We start from the raw sequence: 25,259 nt of genomic DNA, 5'->3' as shown, positions 1-25,259 counted from the left end.
CAGAATCGTTCCTGTCAACCACAGGATGGCCCCCGGCGGGGGCGGCGGCACTCTGACCACACTGTCTAGCAGATACAGTGTCCCAGCCTCCCCCGCGCAGGCTGCCAGCCTCCCTTGGACTTTCTCAAACTCTACCCTTCCCCCCACCCTCTGCTGAGAGGCAATGCTGGAGATCCTGGGGAGATCTGGCCCCGGGCTGGCCGGGAAGACCAAGGTGGACACAGACATTCTTGGCCTTGTGGATTCCGGTCAGGCAGAGAGGCTGCTGGAGGCGGAGATGTGAGATGCCGGGGCTTTGCGGGATGTATAGGAGTTCGGCTATTTTCCTCGGAGACAGAAAGAAGGCATTGGCAGGAGACCATCCTCTTGGACCTTGGCTTTCCAGTGGACGCAAGGAGCGTGAGCAGTGAGGGGCCAGATCTTGCGGGAGGGGTGGGCATGGCCTTCCAGTTTGAGGAGCAGCCACGAAATTGCGTGGGTGCCCGAGTGCGGAGACTGAGGCACTACAGGGACGAAGGATGGGCTCGAGGTCACCACCCGGGTGGTCGAACCCAGGCAAGCTCCTTCCCAGTCCCGGGCTCTCGCCAGCTCCGTCATCGCTACCGGCGTCGGCCCCCGGCTCTGGGGGGGTCCCGGCTCTCAGCGACCCCAGCGCAGGACTACGTTTCCCAGGCTGCCGCGGGGGGCGCGCCTGCGCGCTGCGGCCAGTGATGGAGCGCTGACGGGGGGCGCGGCGGCGGCGGCGGCGGCGGCGGCGGCGGGGAGGGCTCGGCTGGCCATTGGCTCGTGGTCGCGGCAAAGGCGGCTTGAGGACCAGAAGAGCGAGCGGGGCCCGCGGGCCGGGCCGGGGACGACCTGGGCCGCGGCCATGGAGGACCAGAGGGTAGGAGCGGGGCGGGGCGGGGCGGGGCGGGGCGGGGGTGGACCAGGGGAGGGGACCAGGTGCTGCCGCAGCGCCCCCCACCCCCACCCCCGCAGCTGCTCTGCGGCCGAGGCCCCACCCCCGCCGCCACCCCGCCGGGATCCAGCCCCCCAGTGCGGGACCCAGCACCCCACCCCCCCGCCGTCGCCCCGACCTCTCATCATCTTGGCCCGGGTCCAGGCGCATCCCCTCCAAGCCCCCCACCGGCGCCCAGCATCCCAGCCCCAGCCTGACCCATCCCCCACGCCTTCCATGCGGACTGCGGACCAGGTGTCCGGTCTCTGCCCCGCCCCGCCCCTGAGGACGCTGCTCCGGCTCCGCACAGGTGATCCCACCGATCCCGCACCCCCAGAAGAGGGACCAGGAGGGGGTCCCTCCCGTGGGAGGCCTGGGTCAGGGCTCCAGGCCCCAGCGGGATCCTCCCACGCGGCTTCTCTTCTCTCCCTCCCCTCCCCCAGACCTCCCTGCCCCGCTCCCCAGTTGCCTGGGCCCTCTGGCCCCGCGTTCCCAGGTTCCTCCTTTCTTCTTCCCGATCCCTGTTCCCAAGGTGGCCCCTCACCCCAGATCATGCCCCGCCCTCAGGTTGAAGGCTTTGTGCTGAGGCCGACCTGGCTCCGGCCCAGGGTCGGCGCCTTCCCCAGAGGCTTTTTTGAGCCTCAGTTTCCTCCCCTGTCAAACGGGCATGTGCCAGGCGAGGGGAGGTAGGGCCAGAGCTTCGCCCAGGGCCTGCCTCACGGCGGTGCCCAAGCTCACTGGCACGGTGGCTCCCACATCTCCTGGATCCCAGGAAGGCGGAGTGGGGAGCCCCAAGTTTGGGGGGGAGGGGGTGCCGGGCCTGGCCGAGGGGCTTACCGGCTTTGGCGTGTGCCTGCTTCGGGTGGGGGCAGGAGGCTCTGCGGAAGATCATCACCACGCTGGCTGTGAAGAATGAAGAGATTCAAAGCTTCATCTACTCCCTCAAGCAAATGCTGCTGAACGTGGAGGTGAGGAAGTCCCCTCTGCAGGAGGGACGGAAGGAGGTGGGGAGTTCGTGGGCCAGAAGGGCTGGTGGGGGGGGCAGCCACGGGAGTTAGCCAGCCTGTTGCCGCCGATGCCCGTCGGACTGTGCCCGGCTGCCGCGTCCAGGCCTCCGTGTCCCCGCCTGAGCCCGGGCTTTGGCCGATCCCGGACGTCCTGACCCCACAACCCCTCCCCAAGGCCAACTCCACCAAGGTACAGGAAGACCTGGAGGCGGAGTTCCAGTCCCTCTTCTCCCTCCTGGAGGAGCTGAAGGAGGGCATGTTGATGAAGATCAAGCAGGACCGTGCCAGCCGCACCTACGAGCTGCAGGTGGGGCGGCGTGGGGGGGGGGGGGCGCGCTCCGGACCGTCACCCAGACCCTACCCCCCCCCCCCCCACTGCACCCCTCAGACTCAGCAGAACCCAGCTGGCCTCAGGGTCTCCCCCCACCCCTGCCACGTACAGCCCCTAGGGGGTCTAGGACTCTAACTGAGGCACCGGGGCTGCATCAGAACCTCCCGGACAACTTCCTAACATCCCAGATTTCCCAGCGTGGGAGAAGTTGGGGCCCCAAGGCTCAGGTGGGGTCTGGGCGTGTGAGTTTTCAAGAAAGGGATTCCCCAGCCGATTCGGCTGTGCTGCCCGGAGTGAGCCCCGATTTCCCTGCAGCCTCCCCACCCCCGCAACCTGGAGTTGGAGAAAGGTGTGGTGTCCCCAATCCCACAAAGTGGGGGAGACCGCGAGGGTTTGGCGCGGTGGGGTGAGGTGTCTCTTCCCTCAATGCCATGCTACTCCTAGAACCAGCTGGCTGCCTGCACGCGGGCCCTGGAGAGCTCAGAGGAGCTTCTGGAGACGGCCAACCAGACCCTGCAGGCCACGGACAGCGAGGACTTCCCTCAGGTGGGCGCCTCAGAAGCCATACTGGTAGGACTACAAGCTAAAATATAGACACGCGGTTAAATTTGCATTTCAGATCAACCATGAGTGATTTTTTTAGTGTAAGTGTGGTCTGGGCAGCATTCAGAAGTATGTCCCAAAGAGCACATGGGATATACTTATACTAAAAAATTCTTCGCGGTTGAAGGCGCCTGGGGGGCTCAGTCGGTTGAGCCTCCAACTCTTAATTTCGGCTCAGGTCATGATCTCGCGGTTTGTGAGATCGAATGCCACCCACATCGGGCTCTGTGCTGAAAGGGCAGAGCCTACTTTGGATTCTCTCTCTCCCTTTCTCTCTGCCCCTCCCCTGCTTGTGCTCTGTCTCTCCCTCCTCTCTCAAAATAAATAAACTGAAAAAAATTTTTTTAACTTATTTGTGGTTGATCTGAAATTTAAATTTAATAATGAATAATTTTTGAATATAATATATCCCATGAAATATTCAATATATGTCCCAAATATTGAATGGGGCCCATTTATACTAAAAAATCATTTTGTTTATCTGAAACGCAGAGGTAACTGGGCACCCTGCATTTTTATCTGCCAAATTGGCCAGCTGTATATACTGGGCACTGGGGGTGGGGGTAGGAGCCTGTCTTTGCCCCCTATCCCTTTGGGGCACAGCCAAGTGTTTCTGCCCGAGTGGTGGGGACTTTTTTGCCAAGTGGCCCACTCTGGGCCTCAGTCTTCCTGTCTGTGTAGTGGCTTTCTGATTCAATGAAGACAACACTTTGAATTTTATTCCGTCCCTTTTTCTAGGCTGCCAAGCAAATCAAAGATGGGTAAGATACCGGGATCTGGTTCCCACCCCAGTGCCTTGTCCCTGGTGTGAAGGTGGGGTCCCTTGGCCCAGCACACTGAACCAGAACAAAGGGGACTGGGTCTCCCGCGCCCGCTCCAGAGGCCTGGGCCCTTTTGAGATGCCTGCCGGCAGGCTGCCTCTATCTTCCTCCCTGCAGTGTGACGATGGCACCTGCCTTCCGGCTGTCGTTGAAAGCCAAGGTCAGCGACAACATGAGTCACCTCATGGTGGACTTTGCACAGGAGCGCAGGATGCTGCAGGCACTCAAGTTCCTACCTGGTGAGAGGGGAACTTTCTCCCGGCCTGGCTTTCAGGGAAATGGCCCAGGAGTCTAGGGTAGCCTGCCTGAGAAAGGCTGGGGTAAACCTGGCGTTGAAATCCCGAAGGCACCGCTCCTGGAGGTAGAGCCCTGAGGATACCCTGCCTGTGTGGGTGGGGCCACGAGGAGGCCTGCCCCTGTGGGTGGGGCCTTGAGGATACCCTGCCTGTGTGGGTGGGGCCACGAGGAGGCCTGCCCCTGGGGGTGGGGCCTTGAGGATACCCTGCCTGTGTGGGTGGGGCCACGAGGAGGCCCGCCCCTGGGGGGTGGGACCTTGAGGATACCCTGCCTGTGTGGGCGGGGCCACGAGGAGGCCCGCCCCTGGGAGTGGGGCCACGAGGAGGCCCGCCCCTGTGGGTGGGGCTTGAGGCTACCCTGCCTGTGTGGGTGGGGCCACGAGGAGGCCCGCCCCTGTGGGTGGGGCTTGAGTATACCCTGCCTGTGTGGGTGGGGCCACGAGGAGGCCCGCCCGTGGGGGTGGGGCCACGAGGATACCCTGCTTGTGGGTGGGGCCACGAGGAGGCCCGCCCCTGGGGGGTGGGGCCTTGAGGCTACCCTGCCTGTGTGGGTGGGGCCACGAGGAGGCCCGCCCCTGGGGGTGGGGCCACGAGGATACCCTGCCCCGTGTGGGTGGGGTCACGAGGAGGCTCGCCCCTGGGGGGTGGGGCCTTGAGGATACCCTGCCTCTGTGTGTGTGTGGGGGGGGGGGGGGGGCCATGAGGAAGCCCGCTCCTGGTGGCCCAGTCCTGAAAAGCCCTACCCACCTCCCATGAAGGCCATGCCCTGTGAGAGAATTCTAGAAATTATCCTGAAATGGTGGTATTCTGAGAAGGCCCAGGCCTTTGTTGGTTGAACCCTGAGGAAGCCCTTCCCCACCACCCCACTCTGGTGAAACCCTGTGGAAGCTCCACCCCCAGGCCCCAGTGCCCGGAGGGGCCCCGCTCCCAAGGTTGGGCTCCAGAGGAGGCCTCCAAGAAGGCCTAAATTGCGGGTGAGGTTTCTGTAAGATCGCCCTTGCAGGCAAAGGACCTGACACCCCCCCCCCCCCCTCCCGTCCTGGACAGTGCCCAGCGCCCCTGTGATTGACCTGGCCGAGTCCCTGGTGGCAGACAACTGCGTGACCTTGGTGTGGCGCATGCCGGACGAGGACAGCAAGATCGACCACTACGTGCTGGAGTACAGGCGGACCAACTTCGAGGGCCCGCCCCGCCTCAAGGAGGAGCAGCCGTGGATGGTCATCGAGGGCATCCGGCAGACGGAGTACACCCTGACCGGTAAGCAGCTCAGCCCTGCTGCTGACACCCACCCCGCCCCCTACCCCCGGCCCCGTTGGGCTCAGCCCCCTCCGGGCTCCTTTTCCCCATCAACTGGGGGCCCCGCTGGGCTGATCAGGAGTAACGAAGCGATAATAATAAAAACGATATTGATGACAGGCACCGCGCCGTTTCCGGAGGGCTTACTATGTGCTAAATGTTTGCCCCACACGTAACGAACAACGGACACGCGTCTCACCGCCAGTTTACAGATGAGAGGACTGAGGCCCGGGGAGGCAAGGCGTTCCCCATCGGCGTCTCACGTCTCCTATGCAGCGTTCATTCATTCATTTCCGGGCGTTGAGCGCCTGCCGGTGCTGCCCTTGCCCTAGTGAGCAAGACTGGCGACAGTCCCGCCCTGGAGCTGGCATCCTCCCAGCGTTGGGGGATTTCCTTGGCAGCCGTAAGAAAGCAGAAAGGGTGGGGATTCCCCCCAGCCGGAAGGGGAGTGTCTCCAGAAGGGTAAAATCGGGGGTCCCTGATGAGTTTCAGCAGCCGTCTGCGCCGGAGGAAATCCTCAGTGGCGGGGAGAGCCGTGCCCACAAGATAACTGTCGCTACAGCTCTTGGGCTGTAATCAGCCTGTTCTTTATCTGTAATTAGCATGCATGGTTACTAATGAGCATGCTAATTGCAGGAAAGAAAAGCCAGCAGCCAGCAAAAGGGCCTGAGAAGCTACTGGTTTATTATCCTTTGCATGGGAATCAAAACAAACATATCCCACTCCCCCCCCCCCCCGCTTTGTTTTTATTTTATTTATTTTATTTTTTTAAACACTTATTCATTCTGGAGAGACACAGAGAGGCAGCGCGTAAGTGGGGGAGGGGCAGGAGACGCAGAACCGGAAGCGGGATCCGCCAGTAGCCGCTTCCGTAACTGTAGTTCGATATCCAAACCAAGGAACAGACAGGAGCCTCGTGGGTCCGCGTTTCGTTGGCGCTACGTGCCTTCGTCCGTGCGCGCGCGCGCATGTGTACGCCCGTATGCGGTTTCGTCCCTTGTGCAAGTTCAGGTACCGGCCACCACGGTCAGCGTGGAGGTCTGTCGCCTCCCAGGCTTCCTGATGCGTCACCCCCTCGCCACCCCCCTCTTGTTGCCTTTTGCAACATTCCTAGTGAGTGCGTTCCGCAGGGCAGGACGTTGAATCCACTGAAAGGCGTGTGATGTCCATAGGGACGAATGCTCTCATCTAGGCAACGAACCCGTGTCGTCATTTGTTGTCTCCGTTGCTTGGACAAGTCGGGAGGGGTTTGGTTTAGCGTTTGGTATGTACATGCCTCGACTCATCGCGTCCTCATGTGACCCCTGCTTGGGATTGGGCATTGCGATTGCCAGTTTGCAGAATAGGAAACTGAGGCACACAGTGAGTCCAGACCGCCCATAGGCACATGGGTTCCAGGTTTCAGAAGCTGAGCCTTCTGGTTGGTAATTAATCTCTGCTCTGGGGCAGTAGGTGGTGTTGCTGAGTAATGTACTGGACTCTCAGGGAAGGGGATCCGGACAAGGGGGAGACAGTCTGGGTGGGCATCTGGAAGAGGTGGCAGCCAGGCTGAGGCCCGACAGAGGAGGGAAAGGTGGAGAAGAGTCTTCTAGGCAGAACAGCCTGATCTAGGGCTCAGAGGCCAGAGCGCTGAGCCTTTTATGTCCGAATTTGCATGCCACCCTTCTGCAGGGGCCATGCTAACGTTCTCTATATCGTTCCAATTGTGTTTTATTTTTCTAAAGCTTATTTATTTTGAGACAGAGAGCTCAAGCAAGTGGGGGAGGGGCAGAGAGAGAGAGAGAGAGAGAGAGAGGGAGAGAGACAGAACCCCAAGCAGGCTCCACGCTGCCGGTGCAGAGCCCGACGCGGGGCTCGATCTCACGCACGGTGAGATCATGACCTGAGCCGAGGTCAGGAGTCAGCTGTTGCACCAACTGAGCCACCCAGGCACCCCTGGGTGATTCCAATTTTAGTCTCCGTGCTGCTAAGGTGAGCACTGCGAGCCTTTGTGTCTGGAACTAAGTTAGGTTTGCGGAGAGAACAACATCTGTGGGGAGAAGTGAGAGGAAGAATGGGCCAAAGGGGAGCTATGGGAGGTTTTAGAGCAGGGGGCGCTGAGTACTGTTTTGGATGATCAGAGGACGGGCATCCCAGGGGGAACACTCAGGAGGCAACTGGGCATGCGGTCTGAGCCAGGGGTTGGGCAGTGGGTGCTCTGGTGGGTGGATGGTGTCTGAGGTGCAAGAAGGGGACAGGGGCACGGTGACACGAATAAGAGCCCCAGACAGAGTCACCCTGACATTTAAGGGTGTTGAGGATGGAAGTGCCTGCAAAGAAGACCTAGGGAGAACAAACAGAGGGGGGAGCCAAGAGACGACAGTGCTGTGGATGCCAAGGAGAGAATGTTCCAGGAGGGAAGGAGTGGTCAGCCAGGAGGTCCTGCGAGGTGGGGGACCGGCAAAGCCCAGAGGAGGGAGAGTGAGCGAGGCAGCAGAGAAGGGGTGAGGGTGTAGACAGCTCTCCAAAGAGGTTTAGCTTGAGGGGAAGGACAACTGGGTAGCTGCTTTTTATTTTTGAAGACTGGAAGAAACGAACCCAAAAAGAAAGAAAGAAAGCGGGGGACATATCCTAGAAGTAGGGAATATCTTTAAGTAACCAGGCACGGGGAGATCGAGGGGTTCCAGCAAATCAAATGGCTCGTTCCCCTTTGTTCCCTGCCTTTGTTGCGTGTGGATGCGACATTCTGAAGGAGGCTTGCCAAATGCACTGACAGATTTTCCCTAGAGGAGCTTCCTCCCGGCTGGCCAGCTTCAGACAATAACCCTCTTCCCTATAATACCAGCCCAAAGTCCCAGGGAAGTTTCTGATTGGCCAGCTTGGGTCACGTGCCCATTCCTGAACCAATCGCTGTTACTGTGTCCCTAAGCATCCTGATTGGCCAGTCTGGATTGGAGGCGGAGCCAAGTACCCATAGTACCACAGGTAAATGAGGGCAAGGATGGTGTCTCAGGGATAAGATGTCGTTTGCAAGGTGCTCCTTAGAATGAGTACTGGGACCACCGTGGGACACAGGGACCTGTAGCCTTTTGCTCAAAGTGCACGCCATGTTGAGATCCCTCTGTTGCTCCTAGGTCTCAAGTTTGACATGAAATACATGAATTTCCGTGTGAAGGCCTGTAATAAGGCAGTTGCAGGCGAGTTCTCCGAGTCGGTGACCCTGGAGACACCAGGTGACTGGTTCCCACCCCTACCCTGGCTGTGACTCCATAACCCCTCGCCCTGGGGCCCCAGGTACTGGTGTGTAATGAGCATCTTCTAGTCAGGGCTCCGTGACTCTTTTTGCTCTGGCTGCCAGGAAGCTCGGAGCTTAGTCCCCAGTAGCTTCCTTAACCTGAGTGTCTAATATACACCTGCCATGGTTTTTTGCTTTTGCACTTGAGCCCATTATACCTGGATGGGTTTTATACTCTCTCTCTCTTTCACACACACACACACACACACACACACACACACACACACACACCCTCCCTCTCTCTTTCTCTCTCCTAAGAAATAGATAAGCGCTCTTAGAATTGGGGATGGGATATCAGTAGTGAAGCCCGAGCTTACTCTCCTGCAGCAACACCTTTGTGTGCTCTGTGAGGAGGACTTTCTAGAGTCTAGCCTAACTGTCGTGCTATAGCCCGGGCCCCTTCCTGTGATTACCCTCCAGCAGAAACACCACCAGTGCTTTGAAAATGGCTCCAGACCTAGGGGACCCTTAGGCAACAAGCCCTCAGCCTTCCCTCCCTTGGCCCTCGGCTCTGCCCCGTCTGTCTTTCTTGGTGTCCTGCTGCCTGTCGCTCTGTATCCGTCTGTCTCTGAGCCCGGCAACCTCTCTCGTTTCCTCTTAGTCCCTGCTGTCGCTCTCTGTTCTCCGTCCCTGTCATATGGTTTGTCTTGGTCACTGTCTGTCTCTCTGTCTCTCTCTCTGTGTCTCTCCGGGTTTCCCCATCTCTGTGACTCCCACGTCTGCCCGGCCCCAGCGTTCATGTTCCGCCTGGACGCGTCCACATCTCACCAGAACCTGCGGGTGGATGATCTCTCCGTGGAGTGGGACGCCATGGGCGGGAAGGTGCAGGACATCAAGGCTCGCGAGAAGGACGGCAAGGGGCGCACGGCGTCTCCCGTCAACTCCCCCGCCAGGTAGCCTGCCCCCTGGCCTCCCTGAGTTTCTGGTGGAGGAGGTCAAACGGGGCAGGGACACCCAGAGCCCAGCGTGGTCAAGGCTGGGGTGGAAGGAGGGAGCCCGAGAAGGGAGAGGAGATTTGTTTTTATAATGTGTATTCATTTTCGGGGCGGGGGGGGGGGTGGAGGGGAGTGCGTGCAAGTAGGGGAGGGGCAGAGAGAGAGGGAGACAAAGGGTCTGAAGCGGGCTCTGCGCTGACCGCAGACGCGGGGCTGGATCTCATGAACCGTGAGATCACGACCTGAACCGAAGTCAGATGCGTAACCGGCTAGCCCAGGCGCCCCAAGAAGAGAGTTTTAACTGGGTTTTGACAGTTGAGTAGTTTTCCAGACGAGGAAGCGTGTTCTGGAAGGAGGGGCCCAGTGCGTGAAAAGAACCAAGTCCTGGGAAGGACTGACAGAAAGACCGTGGCGGCCGGCGGGGGGGGGGGGGGGGGGGGGGGCAGGGAAACCCTCCTGTGGGGACAGTAAGGGCTGCTCTGAGCCTTCTCCCTGTCACTCACAGAGGCGTGCCGTCTCCCAAGAGGATGCCCTCCGGTCGTGGGGGCCGGGATCGCTTCACGGCCGAGTCCTACACGGTGCTGGGTAAGGAGGGGCAAAGACAGGAGGGCAGAGGGGACACTCTGGGCAGGGCCCTGATGGTGGGGGGTGGGGGGTGGAGAGAACTCCTTTGCTTGGGGAAACTGAGGCAGCCACCAACAAAGCTTTCTGGGAATGGTTCCAATAATGTGGTGCTGGAGGAATTGAGGACCGGCCGGGGGGAGGGGGGAGGGGGTGGGCTTCCTGGGGGTGGGGGGGCAGAACTTGTGGAGGCTGTGGCCTGGAGGTCGGCCAGGGGGCGTCCTGGGGTCTGTGGAGTAGCTGGAAAGAATGGTCACCTACGGGGCAGCCGGGTTTGTGGGGAAGCCAGAGAGAGTCGCTGGTGTGGGAGACATAGCGATGGAGTGAATGGGGCCCACGGAGGAACCAGGGTTCAGGGGGATCGTCGCTGTCCAGAAGGGGGCTCCCAGAAGAGGCTGGGGGGGGGCGGTGCAGGAGTCAGTGCGGTCAGTAGTACCCGGGCAGGGGCGGGGTTAGAGAGTAGCCGCGTCCTGGGGATAAGCCAAGACCTGAGGAGAAGCTGGGGTTCTGTGGAGGAGCTGGGTTTTCCCCGCAAGCATCTGAGATTGGCGAGAGGTGGGGTCCGGGGAGGAAGCAGGGGGAGGGGTGGGGGTTCTGCAGAGTGGCTGACACCTGAGAGGGGGCTACGGGACCTCTGGGAAGAAGGAGCCCGGTTGTGGTTGGGAAAGTAGCTGAGGTCGGGGAGGAGCTGAGACGGGAGAGGGCCGTGGGCCGTGAGGGAGGCGGGGGCAGGAGAGGATGTGCAGTCGGGCCTAGAGGAAGTTGGCCTCCACCAGGGGCTGGGGGTCCGGGGAGACCCTAGATTCACAGGGCAGTAGGAGAGGGGCCCGGCGCGCCGGCGAGACTCTGCGCTCCGGTGGGATTCGAGGCCCGCGGGAACACTTGGGAGTCCGCCAGGCGCAAGGGTTTGGGGGTGATCTGGTGTCGGAGAGAACTGAGGACCGAGGGGTGTCTGAACACGGGGAGGAATTGTCTGCTCTGGAGGAGCTTCCAAGGCCTGGAAGTATCTGGAACGAGTAGCCTGCACCGGCAGAGAACCCGAAAGGATTAGCTGAGGCTTGGCGAGTATCCGGGCTCTCGGAGCATCTAGAGGAGGCGGCTGAGGCCCGGGGACGGCCCGGAAGCCGTAGCCGAGGACTGAGGGGTACCCAGGTGGCCGCCCCCTGGCGCAAGGCCACCCGGGACCCGACTCCACCCCGCCCCACAGGGGACACGCTGATCGACGGCGGGGAGCGTTACTGGGAGGTGCGCTTCGAGCCGGACAGCAAGGCGTTCGGCGTGGGGGTGGCCTACCGCAGCCTGGGCCGCTTCGAGCAGCTGGGCAAGACGGCCGCGTCCTGGTGCCTGCACGTCAACAACTGGTTGCAAGCCAGCTTCACCGCCAAGCACGCCAACAAGGCCAAGGTGCTGGACGCGCCCGTGCCCGACTGCCTGGGCGTGCACTGTGACTTCCACCAAGGTGACCCCCGCGCCCTGGGCCGCGTCCCCAGCCGCCTCTCCCCGTCCCGCCTCCGCCACGATCCCCTGATCGGTGCCCCTGTCGCTCTGCCTCCGTCCCAGGCCTCCTGTCCTTCTACAACGCCCGGACCAAACAGCTGCTGCACACTTTCAAGGCCAAGTTCACACAGCCGCTGCTGCCCGCTTTCACGGTGAGAACCCTTCCGTGGCGGGGATCGAGGTGGCGCCGGGTGCCGGCTTTGCTCCTGAGCCCGCCTGCCCCCTCCCCCTGTGCCCCAGGTGTGGTGCGGTAGTTTCCAGGTGACGACGGGCCTGCAGGTCCCCAGCTCCGTGCGCTGCCTGCAGAAGCGGGGGAGTGCCACCAGCAGCTCCAACACCAGCCTCACCTAGGCGCCTGGACCGCCCGCCCCGCCCGGCTGATCCAGAGGGGGGCCCTCCCAGGCCTCGGGTGTTTCAGCCAGCACCCTTTCCTCTCTTGCTGCTTGGAGCCTTAACTCCTGCGGGGGGTCACCACTGGGGAGCGGCGGGCCCCGGGGCGGGCCCTCCTCCCCACCTCGCATCCTAATAAAGGTCAATCACTGGCCAGGCCGTGCTGATGGTCCTTTGGGGCTGGGTGGCACTGAGTGTGCCCCAAACCTTTCTGGACCTCGGCTTTCCTGGCTGTAAAATGGGCTTTTCCTGTAGGGCCGGGTGGCAGGTTTTGCTAAGAGGGGCCAGCTGTGGGCAGACGTCTACCAGACCCTCACTGCCTCCCGCCGCCCCCCCCCCCCCCAGGCCAGACGCAGAGGCCCCGGGGTCACTTGAGCTTTTATTCTGGGAGGAGGGGTCCGCCTCTCTGGCTCACAGGTCCCCAGGGTGGCCGGCCGAGTGCTCTAGCGCCCGTCTCGTCCGCAGTTTCTCTTCCAGCTCAGCGGTCAAATCCGCCAGGCCTGGTTGGGGGGGCGGGGGGGACTTCAGCCGCATCAGGGGTCCCCAGCCCACGCTGTCCCCCCACCCCACCCGCAGAATCTGCGGGCCCCGTGAGAAATGAAAATCTATTCAAAAGCCTTGAGGGGTTTCAAGACCGCACAGCGTTAAGCCAAGCGTGGGGCCCTTCGGAGTGTGGGTCCCGCGTGACAGCACGGGTCACCGGCCACACGGACCCCCAAACGCCTCACCTGTCGTGGGGAAGAAAGCCTGCGCTGAGTTGACCGCCGGTTTCTTGGCCAGGCCGCCGTTGAGGCCTTGGGGCTCTGGAGGAGGGGGCAGAGGAGGGACTGAGGCCGGCTCTCCACCGGACAAGGGAAGGGCCTGGGGGCGGGACCCCTACCTGGCTTGGGCACAACGGGTGGCTTTGGTAGCTTTGGAGGCTTTGCCTGAACCTTTGCCACATTCTTGGGCTTCCGGATGACTGGCCGACTAGGGGAAGGCACTGTGTGGACAAAGGTGTGGCACGTCACGTCACGTCCACCTTTCAGCCTCCTCCCCTGTCCCCGTCTCCCCCCCGCGCCCGCCTACCGTCCCCGTTCACGTAGGTGGCGGCTGGGGTGTGTGCGATGGGGATCACGTAGTTCTCATCCTCGTTCGGGAGTGGGGTCAGCTTGTTCTGGCTTGACACAGGTGTGACGGGCACGGGAGGCAGCTGCCTGGGGCCACCCGAGGGGGGCGCGGGACCTGGTGAGAAACGCAGTTCCTAGATTCACGCGTGTGACCCTGCGCGTGCGTGGTTCTTACACACGCTCACCCAGGAGTCGGTGTCTGTGTCCCTGTGTCGCATAATCTGGCACACCGAGTGAATTTGCATAGTCGAATACAGGCAGAGGGTTTGTACACGCACCCGAATGCGTGGATACAGGCCTGACACCGCGAGGGTGCTAGTATTTGTCTACGTTAGCGTGTGCACCTACGTGCCTATACGTGTCCAAATTTGTGCTCGCCAGTGAGCCTTCGTGTCCACACACGTGACTGTGGCTTAAGGTATGTGTATGTGTGCCACGCGGGACAGGAATCGTGTGACACGAGTATTCGTGCATGTGCGGAGCCCTTGTCCGTGCACGTGTCTGCACGTGAGCTGCTTGTGCAGGTGGACGCAATTCGTGTTTGTGAGTGTTCACGTGTGTATGTGTGCACATTCGTGCCCACTGTGCACAAGGGGCCCCCAGCGTCTGCTCAGCCCAGAGGCCTTCCTAGCATCTTCTTCCCGCCTTGTAAACGGGATCCCCCCCCACACACACCCCTTTCTCAATAGCCACCCCGGTTCCCATCTCTGGGTAGATGTCGCTCCAGGTGAGCCTTCCGTCCCCTCCATTGCCCATCTCAACCTATTGAAATCCTTTGAGGCCTTAAGCAAACACCGCCTCCTCCAGGAAGCCTCCCCCCTTTCTCTCCCCAACTCTAGGCACCGCTGTCTTCAGCCCCAGGTTCAACCCCACAGGGCTGGAAGTGTGTCCAGCTCTGTCCCGCCCTCCACAACCCGGAGGGCAGGGTCTGGGTAATTTCTGGGTCCTTGTAACTCTGGGTCCAAGACTGGACACGGGCGGCGCCATGTGGATCCCAGGTCTGTCTGCACTATGGCCCAGCGGTGGCTGCAGGGCGGGGGCATCACCTGGGCCTCGGGGCGCGGGGGCCTCGCGTGCCACCCACACACTCTCGCCGTTCTCGTTATCCGCCTCCACGTAGCCTGGAACAGAGAGTGGTCCTAGGGGAGGCGCGGCGGCTGGGGGTTGACCCAGGGGTGCCCCGTGGGGGCAGGGGAGGGAGAGGCACGTACTGGGTTCCCGGAGTTCCCTGAGGCCGCACTCACCTAGCACCTTCTCATAGTCCTCATCTGGCAGGAAGGGCACCAGCGATTTCTTGGTGCGTGTCACGAAATAGTTGACCACTGCGTCGAGTGAGTCGCAGGAGAACTGGAGGCGGGTAGAGGTCGCAGTTGGGGCTGCTGGGGAAGGGGCGCACCCCCACCCTGCGTTTTCCCGTACCCCAGCCCAACGCTCACCGGCTCCTCCACGTCGACCACATACTTGGGGCCCTCGTGCTTCACCTTGTAGTGCCGGACCACCGACGACCTGCCCAGGAAGTGGTGAGTGAGGGGGCTGGCGCAGGCCCAGGAGGAACCCGCCCCTCGTCCTGGCTCCGCCCCCACGGAGGGGCTAACCTGGTCCTCCGCACACTGACCGTGCCCCGTCCTGGCGTGACTCTCCCGGGAGAATCGGGCCCTCTACTGACTGCATACCCCCGCCCCCCAGGAAGACCCCGCCGCTGTCTTGGCACTGCACCTAAGGAGGGCCACGCCCTGATGGCTCCACCCCCGGGAGGCCCCGCCCGTGGGTTCTAACTCTGCCTTCGATGTGGCCCTACCCTTCACCTGGCTATCCCAAAGAAGGATTTAGGGCCAGGCTCTGATCCGTCCCCAAAGTGGACCTCCAAAGCCTGATTCAACCACCCTGGTTCAAGGGGAAGACCGGCCTATGACTCCACCCACAAGTCCTGACTCCGCCCAAAGGGCTGGTTACCACCCCTGGATTTGATTTCTTCCTTGCTCCGGAGGTCCAGACCCGGCCCCGATTCCGCCCCGAAGAGCCCATCCTCACCCAAGGGTCTGACCTCACCTATAGAGTCCCGCCCCCGCCTCAGGATCTAACCACTCCCCCAAAGGGGTCCTCCGTCCGGCCCTTGGCTCCGCCCCCAGGCGTGGACCCCACCCCCATTCCGGGGAGGGGCCGGCCTCGGGATCCCACGCCCCCACCCCCCTCCCCCACGAACTCTGGCTCCGCCCCCCGGAGACCGCGTCCCTCCGCCCATCCCTGCGCCGCGCACGCGCACCCATTGAGCGTCTGGCGGGTGGTGACCGACACGCCGCCCGTTCCGTCCCCGCTGGGCCGCAGCAGCAGGTTTCCGCACTCGGGGTAGCGCTCCAGGAGCAGCTGCGCCTCCAGCCGGCTCACCGTCAGGAAGCAGCTGGGGGGGACGCGTCCCTCACTCCGCGCAGGCCCCGCCCCTGGGGCGCGGCCACACCCTCCCGCGGAGCCCCGCCCCCGGCACGTGGACCTAGTCCCGGAAGACGGGATTCCCCGCAGACCCCGCCGGCCGCCCCTTGGGCCCCGCGCCCCCGCCCGCCGCCGTCCCGGGGCTGCGCGGCCCGGCGGGGCACTCACGAGGGCACCTCGAGCGCGCGGCGCGCCTCCTCTTTGGCCAGGGCCTCGGCCATCATGTACAGGTGTCCGGGCAGCAGGGTCAGGTTGGACGGGATGCGGAGCTGAGGGGAGATGAGGCACCCGAGGGCGCCTGGACGTCAGGGCACGGGCGGCTGGTGCCCCCGTCACCGAGGGGCACCCTGAGGTCGGGGTGCGGGCCCAGGCAGCCAGGATGGGAACCCGGGCCTGGGGGCTCCAGAGCGACCCTGCGCCTCCTCAGGGCAGGGGTGAAGAGACTTCAGGGAGGGGAAGGACAGATCAGATGCTCGAATGTAGGGTCTCAAAACTCTACAGGCTGCGGGGCCAGACAGGGGACAAAGGACTAAAGCAGACATCAGGAATGTTGACAAAAACTCCTGGCTCTTAAATAATGGCAGATCACTGTCACAGTTTTAACACTGTTGGCGAAAACAGAAGACGTTTGCGGGCTGCGTTGGGCTCGGAGGCGGCCAGCGTGAGACCCGTGTAGGAGACTCTGGGGGGCCTGGTTGAGGACTGTGGCGTGGGAGGAGAAAAGAGGGTCTCCGAGGAGGCACCCAGTCTTACCTCTACCACCGTCAGGATGAAGCCTTTCCACATCTCCCGAGACTCCAGGCTCTCTACCTGCGGAGGGACAGAAAAAGAGCCCATGGCGATGAGCCTCGGTCAATTCATCTGTGAAATGGGAGCGAGCAATAATAGTCACTGTTTTCCAAGGGTTCTTTTGAAGATTAAACGAGTTGGGACCCGGGTTACTTTCGGATGTCTGGACATCATAAGTCGTCAGGAAAGTGGGATGGAATTCTTTAATGTTACCACGTCAAGTTTGAAAACAATACAAATCAGATCCTGTATCTCCAATGCTCTAAACCCTCCCCGGGCTCCCGTCTGCTTTGGGGTAAAAGCCCAAGTCCTCCCTAGGGCCCACAAAGCCCTGCACCGCACGCCCTGTCCCCTCCCTGCCCTCCTCCCTCCGTCTCTCCCCCTCCCTCCCTCTGCCCAGCAGCCTCCTGCTCCTCCCCCCTCCCCCCTCCTCCTCTTCCTCCAGGCCCTTCAGACACACAAGAGCCTTTGCACAGGTATCTACGTGCTGGTTCCCTCACCTGCGGGTCTCAGTGAGGCTGTCCCCGGTCGCCCTGTTTAACATGGTAACCCTGAGCGTGCTCCGTCCTTTCCCTAGCACTTTTTCCAAGCGTCTCCTGCCATCTGCCCCTCCAGATATGTTTTACACACTTGTAGTGTGTACTGTGTGCCTCCCCCGCTCGACTGCAAACTCCACGACGGGGAGGAGTTTTAACTGTCCTGTTCACTGCAACCAGGAGAATGTCTGGCACACGGGAGGCGCTCGACAACCTTAGCTGCAAGGTTGAGCGATGGCCGGGGGTCCATCCTTGTGGCTCGCGTGCTGTTCTGGCTCCTCTCTGTGTACTGTCCCATTTTGCAGGCGAAGAACCCGAGGCCTAGAGAAGTCAAGTGACTCGGCCAGTGTCACCAACCCAGTGGTAGCCTCCGTGCGACTCCGTGCTAGTGTGTGTTAGTGGTAAGTGTGACAAGGAGGGAGGGGCCTACCTTGAACTTGATCTCCTGGTTCCGGAGGACCAGGCTGAAATGGGTGCCTGGGTCTCGGGAGCTTCCCCAGGGTGGGTCATCTGTGAGCTTCACAAGTGCCGTTAGGTCTAACTTCTCCACGTGCTGGGGATCCGGAAGCAGGGGTCTGAGCGCCAGGCTTGTGGCTCCCGAGGCCCTCTGGCTTGGCCGAAACACCCGCCCTCTATGCTTGGTCCCTGAGGTCAAAGGAGGGGGGGTGGGGGTGGGGCGACCAGCTCATTCCCCTCCTTACCTGGGAGTCCCGATTGCTATTATAGAAATAGAGAGTGCAACCCTGGAGGCCTGCCCAGAATTTCTTGTAATCCTGGGGACCAAAGGTAGGGAAAGAGAAGGAGGTGAGAAGGGAAGTCCGGGTACCTCCATGGCACCCACTCCTGCCTCAGGACCTTTGCACTGGCCGTTTCCTCTGCCTGGAGACTCTTTCCCCAGATCATCACAGTTTCCTTCATCACCTGCTTTGGGTCTTTGAACGAACGTTGCCTTCTCTGGGAGGCCCTCCCCATCCATGGCCCAACTTCTGGGGATCTGTTGTTCTTTGAGAAAGGACCAAAGAATCCTCCTTGATGGAATGGGGAATGCAGAGCAGCGCCCCGCCCCCGCCCCGCCCCTGGCCAGTGTATAGAGGTAGGAGATCCAGGAGTAAGTTGAACTAACCGTCCACCCACCCACCCACCCATCTATGTACCCATTTTCGCACACATACACCCCCTTCTCCTTGTCCACCCCATAAATAGCTATTGGGATCTCCTGTGGGCCTGAGTCTGCAGTCTCAGAATTTCACAAGGGTTCTGGACTCTAGAAGTGTTGCCGATTCAGGATTTTCCCCCAGGATTCTGAATTATAAACGTCCTAACTCTCTGGTGGTCCAAGGGGGCTGATACAGCTCAGATGGTAAGAGAATGGGTTTGTTTGTATTTTTTCCAGCAAATATTCCCCGAACATCTACTCTGCACCCAGTTCTGTTGCAGAGGCAAAATACTACATATGGGACATGGCTTCTGTTTCTAAATAGGTTGTCTTCCAGAAGAATATAGAAAGCATAGATACTCGGGCACCTGGGGGGCTCAGTCGGTTGAGCGTCCAACCTCAGCTCAGGTCACGATCTCACAGTTCGTGGGTTCGAGCCCCGTGTCGGGCTCTGCGCTGACAGCTCCTCGGAGCCTGGAGCCTGCTTCCGATTCTGTGCCTCCCTCCTCTCTCTCTCTGCCCCTCCCCCACTCACACACTGTCTCTCAAAAATAAATAAACGTTTAAAAACTAAAAAGAAAGCATAGATACTAAATCTTCCAGGGAAGAGTAATCAGTACCCCGAGAGGGACAAACCCTAGGCCTTGAGATCTGGAGAAAGGCCCTCCAACTGGGAAATCCGGGAAGACTGCCAGGAGGAGGAGGTACTTTCATTAGTCCGTAATGATAATGAGAATAGTTTTCATATTGATGCCCAGTAGCCATCATCAGTCCACCTGTCCAACTGTCCATCTGCCTGCCCATCCATCTGTTCATCCACTTATCTACCCACCCACCCATCCGTCTCTATGTCTGTCCAACCATCGACATATCCATCCATCCACCTACCTATCTGTCCGTAGATACATTTAACTGACATTTACTGAGGACTTACCATGTGCTCGGCCCTGGGAGCAGAGCAGTAAGTGATTAAACTCAGCAGGTCAGACCTGCTTTGTCATGAACCCACTATACGCCATTGCACAAGGTATTTAAGCTCTCCGTGCCTCAGTTTCCCCACCCATGAAATGGCGATAAAGAGGAACCTACCGCAGAGGCCGCTGAAGAAATTGGGTGCGTTAATACCAGTGAACAGTGCTTGTGGAGTCAGGACCCCAGACCCCTGAAGGCTACCCCTTCTCCAGTAACCATGGTTACGGCCCTACTATACCCGTTGTGTAATAGAGAAAACCGAGGCACAACGACGGAGAGTCCCTTGCACAAGGCCTGGGAGTCAAGAAGACGTGGGGACCCCTGTGGCCTAGATGGTGTGTAGGCCTGAGGGGGGCGGTGGGGGGTGGGCACTTGGAGGCACAAGGAAAGGAGGAGGGGACCGCAATCCGCAGTGGCGGTGGGGGTGGCCAGGGAACGCAGTGGGTGGGTGTTTGGGGTTGTAGCAGAAGATGAGACAAGTGTGGGGGGTGGGGCGCCCCAGGGAAGGAGGGACTGGGCTTGTATCCGTCTCTGGTCCTGCCAGATGCGGCCCCCTCAGCTACCTCTCCTGGCCTTGACCCCCCCCCCCCCCCCCCCCCCCCCCCCCCGCAGCTGAGGCTCAAGTTTAGTGTGGGGCTGGGACCTGGGAGCCAGAAGGTTTTCCACTTCCTGGGGGAAGTCCCTGATCGGTTTGTATCCAAGAGAAAGAGAAGAGAGACCAAGAGGGAGACAGAGGGAGGCAGACAGGGAGAGACACAGAGAAAGAGATAAACCAGAGTCAGAGACAGCCAGATGGTGGGCAGAACCTTTTCCAGCACCCCCAGCAGGCGCCCGGCCCCAGCCACTACCCACCCCGCCCCCTCGGCCCGGTGTGAAGATCCAGGCTCAGAGCGGTGAGTGCAGCTACCTAGGAGCTCAGCAGTGCCTTACCCGGTCACAGGGTCCCTTCTTCTCCAGAAAGTTCTCGTAGTAGTGTGAAGGTAGAGCGCCTTTGGGTTTGGGGACCCGGGGTGGGCTTAGGGCTGAGGCCATGGTGGCCCGGGTCTTTGGCCTTGGCCTCTCCCCGGGGTGGGTGCCCCAGCTGGGCCAGGGAGCAGAGAAACCGGTTCCAGGGGAATTTTCTCTCCTGTCAGCTCCCCAGCTCCCTCCCCTGCCAGGTGCTGGGCAGGTGCTGGGCCAGGCAGGTCCTAGGGAATTCCCAGCCTCTCTGGTCTCCCCAAGAAGTCTGGGAGGCCCGCTGGAGTTGGGGACGACGAGGGAGCCACTGGGAGGCTCTCAGTGCTGAGCGGGGACTGGGCAGAGGGCGCACCGGGAGGAGGGACCTGCCTAAGCAAAGGTCTGGATGTGAGAAAGGGAGGAGCCTGGTGCCCGAGTGGCAGTGCGTGTGTCCAGAGGGGACACAACGGGGACATCGCATGAAGGTCTGCGTGCCCCTTAAGCTGCCTGCCTGCTATACCAATCTTCCCTAAATCTACAAAAAAAAAAAAAAAAAAAATCTTGCTGGGATTTTGATAGGAATCGCACCTGTGTGTCAATGGGAGCAGACAGGAGATGTCAACTCTGACAAGAGTCACCTGAGCCACCAACTGCTGAGCCACCATTTAAAAAAAAAAATTTATCTGGGGCGCCTGGGTGGCTCAGTCGGTTAAGCGGCCGACTTCAGCTCAGGTCACGATCTCGAGGTCCGTGAGTTCGAGCCCCGCGTCGGGCTGTGGGCTGATGGCTCAGAGCCTGGAGCCTGTTTCCGATTCTGTGTCTCCCTCTCTCTCTGCCCCTCCCCCCACATGCTCTGCGTCTGAAAAACGAATAAACCTTAAAAAAAAAAATTTAGAAGGTTTTATTTCAGGGGCTCTTGGCTGGTTCGGTGGGACAAGTACGAAGAGACTCTTGATCTTGGGGTCATGCGATTGAGCCCCACGTTGGGAGGTAGACTGTACTTAAAACAATGTATTTATGGGTGCCTGGGTGGCTCAGTCGGTTAACCTTTGGACTTAGGCTCAGGTCAGGATCTCACAGCTCCTGAGTTCCAGCCCTGCGTCTGGCTCTCTGCTCGCAGCACAGGGCTCGCTTAGGATCGCTTAGGATCCTCTGTCTCCCTCCCTCTTTGGCCCTGCCCCCCTCCCCCAAATAAACATTTTAAAAAATCTTTGAAGCTTTTATTTAAATTTGAGTAATGTTAGTTTCAGGTGTACCACATAGTTATTCAGCACTGCCTTCCATACAACACCCAGTGCTCATCAGGACAAGTGCACTCCCTTCGTCCCCAGGTGCGCCTGGGTGACTCCGTTGGTTGAAGTGTCCGACCTTGGCTCAGGTCATGATCTCAAGGTTCGTGAGTCTGAGCCCCACATCAGGCTCTCTGCTGTCAGTGCCGAGTCTGCCTCAGATCATCTGTCCCCCTCTCCGCCTCTCCCCCGCTCGCTCACTCTCTCAAAAATAAATAACATTTAAAAAAAATTTTTTTTTTTTTTTTAGGGGCGCCTGGGTGGCGCAGTCGGTTAAGCGTCCGACTTCAGCCAGGTCACGATCTCGCGGTCCGTGAGTTCGAGCCCCGCGTCGGGCTCTGGGCTGATGGCTCAGAGCCTGGAGCCTGTTTCCGATTCTGTGTCTCCCTCTCTCTCTGCCCCTCCCCCGTTCATGCTCTGTCTCTCTCTGTCCCAAAAATAAATAAAAAACGTTGAAAAAAAAATTAAAAAAAATTTTTTTTTTAAAGGCGTCCGTTTCTTGGTTTGCCTCTCTCTCTCTCTCAGCGTCATCCATGAGGGTTGGAAACAACTTCCAAATTCCTGGTACTGTTAATAGTTTGCCCTCTTCCCGTGAGCCACCAGAAGTATACAACGATAATGGAAATGTTTGGAATAGTACGAGAATTACCAAAACGAGACACAAAGTCAGCAAATGCTGTTGGAAAAGCGGTGCCGTTTGATGTGGGGTTTTCACATACCTTCGATTTATTTTTTTTTAAATTTTTTTAAAAATTTTTTTAACGTTTATTTATTTTTGAGACAGAGAGAGACAGAGCGTGAACAGGGGAGGAGCAGAGAGAGAGGGAGACACAGAATCTGAAACAGGCTCCAGGCTCTGAGCTGTCAGCACAGAGCCCGACGCGGGGCTCGAACCCACGGACCGCGAGATTGTGACCTGAGCCGAAGTCGGACGCTTAACCAACCAAGCCACCCAGGCGCCCCAAACCTTCAATTTATTTAAAAAAAAAAAAAAAAGCACTATTTGTGAAGCGCCTTAGAACGAGGTGTTCCTGTTCACATCTTGGCATTTTCTAGGAAGACCATCCTATCATCTGCAAACAGGGCGAGTTTTATTTCTTCCTTTCCAATCGGTATGCCCCTCATTTCCTTTTCTTGTCTTATTGCACTGGCTGGAATTTCCAGGACTGCGTTGGATACGGGTGGCGAGCGTGAACATCCTTGCCCTGTTCCCTCTGTTACGGGGAAAGCGTCTAGTCTTTCCCCATCGAGTACAATGTTAATTGCAGGTGAGTTGGTTTCCATCTGTTTCTAGTTTGCTGAGAGTTTTTACCATGCATGGGTGTTGAGTTTTGTCCAATGCCTTTTCTGTATCAGTTGAAATGATCTTGTCGGAGACCTTTCTTCCTTAGTTTGCGTGTTAGTTTCCTGTGGCTGCTCTGACAAATCACCTCAAGCGTGGAGGCTTAAAACGACACAAATGTATTATGTGGATCTCACAGAACTGAAATCAAGGGGTTGCCAGAGATGCATTCTTTTCTGGAGGCTCAGAAGATGACTCGATTTCCCTGCCTTTTCCAGTTTCTAGAAGCTTCTTGGGTTCCTTGACTCATGGTCCCCTTTCTCCATCTCCAAAACCAGCAAATACAGCCAGAATCCTTACATAACATCACTCCGAATTTCTTCTGTTGTGACTACTGTCGTCTGCTTTTAAGGACCCCTGTGATGGCATCGCCCCCACCCAGCTAATCCAGGCTAATTTCTTTATTTTCAAGGCAGCTGATTAGAAATTTAATTTCCATCTGCACCTTAAATCCCCTTTGCCGTGTAATCTAACATATTTACAGGTCCTGAGGATTAGAATATGAACATCTTTAGGGAACCGTTATTCCACGACCACAGCCTGTTAAATATGATGGCTAACATTGATTGATTCTTGAATACTGAACCTGCTATGCATCCCTGGAGTAAACCCCACTCAGTCATAGTGTGTAATTCTTTTTATATATGGCCAAATTCTACTTCCTAATATTTTGTTAGCGATTTTGTGCGTGTGTGTGTGTGCCTGTAATCATGAGGAATACGGTCTGTCGTTTTCTTTCTTTTTAAAATGTTTTTGTATCGTCCTTATCTGGTGTTGGTTTCAGGGTAATGCTAACTTCATAAAGTGAATTGGGGGGTGGGGGGCGCGCGCCTGGGTGGCTCAGTCGCCTAAGTGTCTGACTCTTAATTTCAGCTCGCCCTCAGAAGGGATCTGTGCTGACAGTGTGGAGCCTGCTTGGGATTCTCTTTTCTCTCTCTCTCACTCTCTTCTCCTCCCCCGCTTACGCATGCACTCTCTCTCTCTCTCAAAAAAAAAAAAAAATTAAATGAATTGGAAAATGTTCCCTCTTCTTCAAGTTTCTGGAAGACATTTTTTTTTTTTTTTAAAGTGGTGTTAGTTCTTTGAATCTTTGGTACAATTCTCCATGTGGGCACGGAGATTTATTTTTGAGGAGTCTTAAAATTACAAATTCAATTTCCTTAATCATTATAGGGCTGCCTGGACTTTATACACATAGCAAAAAATAGCCTTTGCAATCCACTCAAGAGCCGTGTGACTTGGCAATCTTTTCATCTGATGAACTAATAAAGTTAATAACAATGCCTGCCATAAAGGGATGCCATAGGGGCACCTGGGCGGCTCAGTTAGTTGAGTGTCTGATTTCGGCTCGGGTCATGCTCCCAGGGTCCTGGGATAGAGCCCTGCATCAGGCTCCACACTGGGCGTGGAACCTGCTTGGGATTCTGTCTCTCTCTGCCTCTCCTCGACTAGTGCTCACACTTGCTCTCTCCCTCAAAAATGAATATTTAAAAAAAATTAAATTTAGTTAAAAATGTTTTCAAAAGGGGGTGCCATAAATGGTTAATAAGGTCACAGCAGTTTGTTTTAATTGTATTTATCAAAGGCAATGGGAGCCATAGAAGGATTTAGAGTAGGGGAGGGAGGTGGTCACAGTTGCATTTTGGTAAGATCCCTCTGGGGCCAGTGTGGAAGGTGGATGAGGTGGAGGCTGTGTATAGAGGTCTGAGGCTCAAGGTGATGACCAGGGCCCAGCTGGGAGGAGGAGGTCCGGTCCAGGATTTGGGGAACAGAGTCAAAGGAACGTGGGCGAGGACATGGGGGGAATAAACTGAGGTCAAGAGTCCAGGGCTGCTGGGGAATGCCCAGTTGGTGGCTGGACCTGCGGTGGGGGGTGTCTGTGTGGGGAAACTGCAGCAGGAGGCGTGGGCTTGACAAAAAAGAGTATTAATTCCCATTTGTCCAGCTCTTAATTCTTGTGATGCCCCATTCGTTAACAACCTTGAGGGAGTCATTATGATCGTCCCCATGGTGAAACAGAGACGCGGAGCCACTTGGCCAAAGTCACAGGGCTGGGATGTGGTGCACCAGGATCTGGAGCCAGGTCCGTTGATTGCAGACCACCGTCCCATAACATCCCCCCCTCCCCCCAACGTCCCGTCCGCGCTTTCAAACTGGGCGGAGTACACCGGTCCGGGGTTGAGCCGAGCCCGTAACTCCCAGCCGTTTCGGAAAGGCCCCACCCCCGGCTTGCAGCCCGGCCAGGGCCTGGGGACTCCTAGTCCTGGGAGGTGCCGCTGCGCCTCAGAGCAAAGGTCTTGGGCCAGGGGCCAGGGACAAAGGACGGCACTGAAACCGACCCGCGAACACCCAACTCGGCTCCGCCTCCGAGAGCCCGGCGCGAGGAGGCGTGGGAAGTCGGGGGGCGCGCCAGCCTGAGGGCACGTTCTGACCCGGGATCTGATTGGCTGGCACAGGACCTAACTCTACAACCGAATGGATACGTGAGGCCCGGGAGCTCCTGTGATTGGCCGAGGGCTACGCGTTTGGCGGAAGCAGCGGTTTAACATTGATTGGCTGGAGGGAATCCCACGACTGCTGCCTATTGGTTGAAGTTTAAATGACCCTCCTATAATTGGTTGTTGGGCTCCGCTTGCGCCCAACCTTGGAATCGGCCCAGGGGAATGGGAGTTAACCCTTTAGAGACTGACGTCCG

At 58.7% G+C, this 25,259-nt stretch overlaps 2 protein-coding genes, 1 long non-coding RNA gene and 1 pseudogene across 8 annotated transcripts; 2 read left to right on the top strand and 2 right to left on the bottom strand.

The window, feature by feature from the left end:
- The first annotated feature begins 718 nt into the window (after positions 1-718).
- FSD1 (fibronectin type III and SPRY domain containing 1) lies at positions 719-12,162 on the top strand. Of its 2 annotated transcripts, XM_058729001.1 has the most exons (14): positions 720-883; positions 1,103-1,247; positions 1,810-1,905; positions 2,120-2,251; positions 2,720-2,821; positions 3,617-3,639; positions 3,817-3,938; positions 5,043-5,252; positions 8,405-8,503; positions 9,299-9,458; positions 10,006-10,085; positions 11,329-11,580; positions 11,682-11,770; positions 11,859-12,162. In XM_058729001.1, the coding sequence occupies exons 3-14, from the start codon at positions 1,888-1,890 to the stop codon at positions 11,967-11,969; spliced, it is 1,398 nt and encodes a 465-aa protein (XP_058584984.1). In that variant the 5' UTR covers positions 720-883; positions 1,103-1,247; positions 1,810-1,887; the 3' UTR covers positions 11,970-12,162. The 2 variants fall into 2 exon arrangements, with proteins under 2 accessions (XP_058584983.1, XP_058584984.1); XM_058729000.1 differs by lacking the exon at positions 1,103-1,247 and having other exon boundaries at positions 719-883.
- Positions 6,917-7,015, bottom strand: LOC131511227 (U6 spliceosomal RNA; annotated as a pseudogene).
- Positions 12,163-12,374: 212 nt separating the features above from the next.
- STAP2 (signal transducing adaptor family member 2) lies at positions 12,375-20,309 on the bottom strand. 3 transcript variants are annotated; one of them, XM_058729021.1, is made up of 14 exons: positions 19,928-20,309; positions 17,791-17,871; positions 17,571-17,642; positions 17,300-17,422; positions 16,298-16,354; positions 15,713-15,813; positions 15,381-15,515; positions 14,554-14,623; positions 14,362-14,464; positions 14,164-14,238; positions 13,077-13,232; positions 12,889-12,990; positions 12,737-12,811; positions 12,375-12,508 (listed from the first exon to the last, which is right to left on the bottom strand). In XM_058729021.1, the coding sequence occupies exons 1-14, from the start codon at positions 20,027-20,029 to the stop codon at positions 12,420-12,422; spliced, it is 1,341 nt and encodes a 446-aa protein (XP_058585004.1). In that variant the 5' UTR covers positions 20,030-20,309; the 3' UTR covers positions 12,375-12,419. The 3 variants fall into 3 exon arrangements, with proteins under 3 accessions (XP_058585004.1, XP_058585005.1, XP_058585007.1); XM_058729022.1 differs by lacking the exon at positions 12,737-12,811; XM_058729024.1 differs by lacking the exon at positions 17,791-17,871 and having other exon boundaries at positions 19,928-20,308.
- Positions 15,807-23,621, top strand: LOC131511143 (uncharacterized). Of its 3 annotated transcripts, XR_009261348.1 has the most exons (5): positions 15,807-16,521; positions 17,175-17,270; positions 22,387-22,490; positions 23,049-23,188; positions 23,438-23,621. It is a non-coding gene; the product is annotated as an uncharacterized LOC131511143 (long non-coding RNA). The 3 variants fall into 3 exon arrangements; XR_009261347.1 differs by lacking the exon at positions 15,807-16,521 and having other exon boundaries at positions 16,768-17,270; XR_009261346.1 differs by lacking the exons at positions 15,807-16,521; positions 17,175-17,270 and adding an exon at positions 19,603-19,890.
- Positions 23,622-25,259: the final 1,638 nt, after the last annotated feature.

Source organism: Neofelis nebulosa, chromosome 4 (genome assembly GCF_028018385.1).
Source record: "Neofelis nebulosa isolate mNeoNeb1 chromosome 4, mNeoNeb1.pri, whole genome shotgun sequence".
Lineage (NCBI taxonomy): Eukaryota > Metazoa > Chordata > Mammalia > Carnivora > Felidae > Neofelis > Neofelis nebulosa.
Note: the sequence above shows the minus strand (reverse complement) of the source record. Positions and strands in the feature narration are given on the sequence as shown.